Source organism: Galeopterus variegatus, unplaced genomic scaffold (genome assembly GCF_000696425.1).
Source record: "Galeopterus variegatus unplaced genomic scaffold, G_variegatus-3.0.2 Scaffold20875, whole genome shotgun sequence".
NCBI classification, from domain to species: domain Eukaryota; kingdom Metazoa; phylum Chordata; class Mammalia; order Dermoptera; family Cynocephalidae; genus Galeopterus; species Galeopterus variegatus.
In genome coordinates, this window is record NW_007746986.1 from 1 (window position 1) to 6,506 (window position 6,506).

Sequence of the window (6,506 nt, forward strand, 5' to 3'; positions counted from 1 at the left end):
ACCTGCCTCCTAAGGAGAATCGTAAGCTAGCAGATCGCACCCCATTCATTGGTCACAGAAATGATCCTCCAGTGATCTGGAAGGATTAAATGCCTGCCTTTACAATGACTCAAACAATTTCTTTATGAATGCTTTAAGAAATTTCTCTGGAAAACCTACATCAAACAGTCTAAATATAATCACAACTCAATAAGGAAAACCTTCACATGCCTGAAAAAAAGATTGAAATGAAATCTTTTGATGAAGGACTGTTGGTAACTTATCTCTTCTTTTGGCTTTCCTATTTTTTATATTTTCCAAATCTTTAATAATCATATATAACATTTTTAATGAAAAAGTAAACTCTATATTTAAGAAGTTAACATCTTGAAGAAATTATTTTAAAAATATAAATTTTGAAGTTCTTTACCTCTAAGGTGGTCAGATCATGTTTATTGAGTGTTCAGCTCAGGACCTGTAGTACTTGAATATGGGCCTTAAGAGTCCTTCTAGGTATTTCCCTTAAACATTGTTTATTATTAATTGAATAATAGGTTGGTCTTAGAATTATTACTACTGTTTGGTGATTTACAAGTTACTTTAAAAGCTGAAAATTGGATCAGAATATACATTAATTACATTTTTTTCTAATTTAATATATATTACCAGAGTATTATAGCAGCATTATTAAACTTTTAAAATCAAATTTAGATCAGCTGTTATAAAGTCCTCCATGCAATTTGTATTGTTCCATTGATACTGTACGAGTGTACTTCGAAAAGTGTATGGAAAGATTCGTATTATCTTTTAATTCTGTTTTTTCTTGAACTTTTTGGAGTATCCTTGTATGCATTACTTGATATGCATTACTTATAAAAGGTGTACTCTGAAAGCACACTTAATCTGAACTAAAATGCTTCATAAAGTTATCAGCTGCTCTTTGGTTTATCATTTAGAAATTCTTATTATTACTGTGAACATTTAAAAGGATAGTTTATTTGAAAGTAATAAGGCTTGAAGTTTTCCTAGCTCACATTCTCACATATTTTTAGCTCCGTTTGTCATTTGATCTGAGTCTTGGGTCAATTAGCCATCTGTGTCAAATTGAGTAGAATGTTGACTATAGGTGGCAGCTCTGAGTGTAGTCAGTTAACATAGTGAATCAGTGAAACAGCTGCGTTACAGTGTTGTCTGTCAGCCTATTTTGAGATCCTCGTTTTATCTTAGTGTTCCCATTGTATTCGTACTTATTGTTACATAATTGCTGAATACACATTCAACTTTACATTTGTGGTGCTTTTATCCATTGTTTTTAATATTTAGAAATCTTATCTGGAACAAAACTCATCAAGCCTGCAGCTCTGGGTAAACCAGCTCCCAAAATTGAAAGTTGCCCGACTACTCCTAAGAAGTCTGAAGATCCTACAGAAATTGATTCTTGTGCTCAGTTTCAGACCGTAGGTATTAAATTTAAAATTAACATTCATAATATTTTTATGTTCCAAAATCATATTAAAACTAAATTATAAATAACAATATAATAAATACATGAAATTTATTTTCCTTCAAGTGATATTCTAATCATTCTTGTTGCATTTATTGATTTTCTTATACAGTAAAACATTATTACCCGTGTCATTTTTATTCTTTTTTTTTTTTTTTAAAAGATGACCGGTAAGGGGATCTTAACCCTTGACTTGGTGTTGTCAGCATCACGCTCTCCCAAGTGAGCGAACCGGCCATCCCTATATGGGATCCGAACCCATGGCCTTGGTGTTATCAGCACCGCACTCTCCTGAGTGAGCCACGGGCCGGCCCCCATGTCATTTTTATTCTTTGTGTGTTTTGTTTTGTTTTTTTCCTAACCACCTTTGTTCAAATTTTACATATAAATCCACTGTAAAGAAGTAATGCTTTTCCTTAAAAGGATTCTTCAGGATACTGTTGTGGGAACAAGGAGAAAGAATTATTTATGTTTAAAAGAGTTCAGGAAGCAGAAGAAAAATGGAGGGGTGCACAGGCCCTAATTGAACAAATCAAAGTCACATTTTCAGAAAAAGAGAAAGAGCTGGAAAATAAATTGGAAGACCTAAGGAGACAACAGGAAAAAGAACTCTACAAATTGAATCAAGACAATTATATTCTTCAAGCCAAGGTACTAGACATACTGTTCTATTTTTTCTTTTATTTAGTAAAAAAACAAAAAGACCGGTACTCTCTTCTAAATGTCTTGTCATTCTTGGTTCCTGGAGCTGTTTGCCTTGATATTTTGCCGTATAAAATATGCTGTAGTTCCATAAAGTGCCTCCTTCCCTGAGAGTGTGAACTGAACTCCTTGGGGGGAAATCTAAATTTAAATTAGCTCAGTTTGATGGTTTTCTTCTGTTAGCATTCTTTTTAAAAACAAATTGGTTAGTTCATTGTGACCTTCAAAGAAATCAAAGTTTCAGCAAGAACTGCTACAGAAGGTCTAGACTCAGAATGTTATTGTGTAGCATTTCTGAGTTACCTCATTCACCAGAACCATCAGCATAAAACATCACTGTGCTGATTCAACTGGAGTTGCATTACATTCCAGTGTGGACAATATCATAAGACAGTTTTGAGTCTAAACACCTTGAGTTTTCTATTATTCTTCCTCACTTCTCACTTCATCATTTCCTTCCTGAAATAAAACACTTTCTGCATTTTCTCAAAGTTAAGTAGCTTTGAAGAAACAAGCAAAAATCAAAGATGGTTACATTTTGGAAAAACAACTGATCCTGTCACTGGAGAAAAATTGAAGCAAATCCAAAAAGAAATACAAGAGCAAGAGACACTTCTTCAAGGATATCAACAGGTATGGCAATTCTTCAGTACATGGCCAGTTTGCTCTTGATCCTTTAATTATAAAAATAAGGCATATTAAAATATTTCTGTGCTAATTTAACAGGTAATGGGAGTTCTGGCAAATATGAGGAAGTAATAATTTGTACATTTTTCATGGGCAGGATTCAGGTGGCTAAAAGAGCATGGGTTCTGGATTCAAAGAGTCTGCCTTTGAGTCTTAGCTCTACCACCTGTTGTACAGCCTTAGACAAATTACTTTGATTCGCTAGGCCAGTTTCTTCATCTGTGAAATGGGGATAATAATAAAGAACCTCCCTCATAAGGTGATTAGGAAATTGAAAGTAAGACAGGACAAACCATCCTTTTAGCAAGTACACTCTTGGCCTGGCACACAATAAGCAATCAATGAATGTTGCCTATTACTATTTTTAATATCCAAGTCCCTTAGAGGCTATCCTGTTTTTCTTTAGTTTTCTATAATTCTTTTCAGTGGTAATACTTATTAGGTAGTTTTGCTATTATATTCAGAAATATGAACCTGAAATCAATTGCTAATGCTGTAAGGGTTAGAAAAGAAAATTTGAATTTAATGTGGAAAGATCTGTGTGTTCGTATAGAGACAGATGTTTGTAATGTATCCTGGAATTTCAGTGATGCTCCTTGACAGTCAGCCAGGACAGCTTTAGTGATCTGCAGCATAAGACTGTATCCTCATTCCCTGCCTCCCATGCCCGTTTTTCTTACTCCTTTCCCCTTCTCCTCTCTAATAGCATTCTTCTCTTTTGACGACTATAGCCTGAGCATTCAGCCTGCTAGTGACATGCATTGTCACCCAGGACATCCAGCGAAAACATTGCCAAGTCAGTGATTAAAACGTTTGCTCTGAATGAAGTGGACTGATTTTGCAGGACACACTGCCCTTGAGTTAGTGAGAAACATTCAAACCCTTTGCCTGCCAGTCTGATCTTGACATACAGAGCAGGGGTTTTAAGGAAATTTCACAGACCCATAAGTATGCCAACCACTCCCTCCCGCAAAGATAGTACAAAATTTATATATCTAAGTATTGGGGGCGGGGGCAGGAAGTGCATTAATTCCACAGGTATTTAAGCACAGACCATCTGCCAGGCACTATCTCAGACACTGTGAGACAGTCCATAGTTTTCATTAGATCCTCAAAAGCCCTTGGTTTTCATGAGATTCTTAAATTTAAAGGGGTAAGAAAGAGCATCTAAGCACAGATTGGTACCTTCTCTTCTCCCTCTGATCTCAACTGGTTTGAGTCATTCTTTAACTCAAATCCCATGGTGGACTGGGTCTAGTCTCTGCTCTGCCTTGTCCTGACAACTTTCAGAAGTACCCTGTCTTTAATTCCCCACTTAAAGTCAGTTTCAGATATAAACATGAACAGCACTGTGGCTACATCTAATTACCTCACCACTGGAAGCCAGCCTTCCAGAATCTTCCTCCAGCAGTGATTTTTTTTTTTTTTTCCTTTCTTAGACTAGTCACATTAAAGTCACAGAAGAGGATGTAAAGAGTCCCACTGGGCCTTGCCACCTCTGGTCCATGCAGTTGGGATGTAAGGATTCCTTCAGCCACTCTTCTGCTTACTCCTGTGAAGTGCAGTCAGTGCGTTATACTGACATTAGGGTCTTTGGCTTTGGGAATTTTTGCAACTTTTTTTTTTCAATTAAGCATTTAAGCATTTTGGAAAGAATTGTTTTAATGTTTTGCATACTCCAAAGCTGAAGAAATTTAAAACACCCTAGAAACTTTTAAAGTATTTATCTATTGTGAGCATATATGTTATATAAGTACTACTGACTTTAAACTAAAATGCAAGTTTCTGTTTTTAAAAGGAAAATGAAAGGTTGTATAATAAAGTGAAAGATCTTCAAGAACAAAACAAGAAAAATGAGGAGCGAATGTTTAAGGAAAACCAGAATTTATTCAATGAGTTAGCTTCCTTAAAGTAAGTCCTTTTGATATTCTTAAAACCAAATAGATTGTTTCTAAGCATTTTATCATTATATTAATAATACATTTATTTTTACTTAGAAATAGTAAAAACTTATTTTTACATTTATTTATTTTCATTTGTACACTGATTTTCAGTTTAATAACTTTTAGGTATTTAACATATAAAGGATTTTTCTTTGGGTACTAAATACTTTAGTATTCTCAGCATATTTATGTTGCGTTTGACATCAGTTTCAGGAAATCAAATATACTTATACAATATTCCTCTGATCAGTCATTAAGCCTGAGATGCTTAACCATTTCTTAAAGAACCATGTGATTAATAATAGTAAAGAAAATACCATGCAGAATCACTTACTGTCTTAGGTCAGGTTTCATAGAAGCAGAGCCTGGGACGGGGATCCCTTAGAGGTGATATACTGGAGGATAACCCTCAGGGGAGGAGAAGCAGGGTGGGGGAGGTCAGGGGCAGGAATGGAAGTAAGAATGTGGTCTTGGCTGGAGACTGGCTTCATGCTGCTCCCACCAGGAAGCTCTGAAGAGTAGATTGTACCACAGAGTTGGTCCTTGCTTGTTGTACCCTGGGAAGGGGGCAATGACCGCTGTTTTGCTGAGGGCATTTCTCCAGAGAGGGAGACACTGGTGAATTGTTACCAGCCAGCACTCACCATAGCAGGACAATGGAGAACCGACACCTATTTAGGAATCCTATTTCAGACTGGAAAATCTTCTGGATGTTACTACCTCCACCTTTAACATATTATGTGAAAAAGCCGAACCCACAAGTGTGGACAAGCTAGGGTACTCTTCTTTTAAGAAATGACTACTGTTTGTGCATCATTTCTCATAAGTGCCTAATCACTCAGATAGGACTGTTATCAGAAGTTTCTTTGACCATGAATGTCACCATATTTATTCATGTATTTCTTCAATTTTTTTTTGTTAGATAACCTACGGCATAAGAGGCAAGATGTAATAGGCAGGGCCACCAATAGCTCATTCTGATCTTTCATGCAAAATAGAAAAAGGAACACCCTGTAGCAGACAAAGCTAGAAGCTACACAGGGTGACAAGCAGAGGGCACCTTTGTGTAAACTTTTTTAAAAAATTGCTCCTTTGTCCTGGTAGGTGTAACCCTAGGCCAAGTATGGTAATCCGCACAATTCTGATACGTGAAAGTAGTTACGTCTGCTTTCTTTCCAACTGCTTCAGTAGTTTAAAATATCACATCTTATATTCTCTGGCTTCTAAAAGAGAAGATCTATTCTAAGATCCAAAACCCAAACTCTAAATTTACCTTTGCAATGAAATTCTTTAGCACATGGAGGTTAAATGACCTTATGTGGATTTCTAAACTTCTTGTATAATGTCTCTGGAGTAGACTGTGTTTGGTTTTGTTGGTTACTTTCCATGTGTAAGATTGGTAATTTGTGTTTGTCAGAAAGGGATCTAGCATGATGTGCAAGGAGTACAATAACTCCATAGGAAAAATGCAGCACATCTTTCTGGGCCACTGATTTTTGTCTCTAAAAATTGGGAAGAGAGGGCCGGCCCGGTGGCGCACTGGAGAGTGCGCCACTTGGGAGCGCGGCGGCGCTCCCGCCAAGGGTTCGGATCCCATGTGGAGACCGGTTCCCGCTCACTGGCTGAGCGCGGTGCGGGTGCAACACCGAGGGTTGCGATCCCGTTGCCGGTCAGTAAAAAAGACAAAAAGG

At 36.8% G+C, this 6,506-nt stretch overlaps 1 protein-coding gene across 1 annotated transcript; it reads left to right on the forward strand.

Moving 5' to 3' along the window:
* Positions 1–1,302: 1,302 nt before the first annotated feature.
* LOC103583241 (centrosomal protein of 162 kDa-like) lies at positions 1,303–6,061 on the forward strand (the record flags this gene model as incomplete). Its single annotated transcript, XM_008564615.1, has 5 exons — positions 1,303–1,436; positions 1,907–2,134; positions 2,678–2,818; positions 4,671–4,783; positions 5,920–6,061. Coding segments are annotated over 5 exons (758 nt in total), but the record flags the coding sequence as incomplete, so codon positions are not given.
* Between the last annotated feature and the right edge of the window lie 445 nt (positions 6,062–6,506).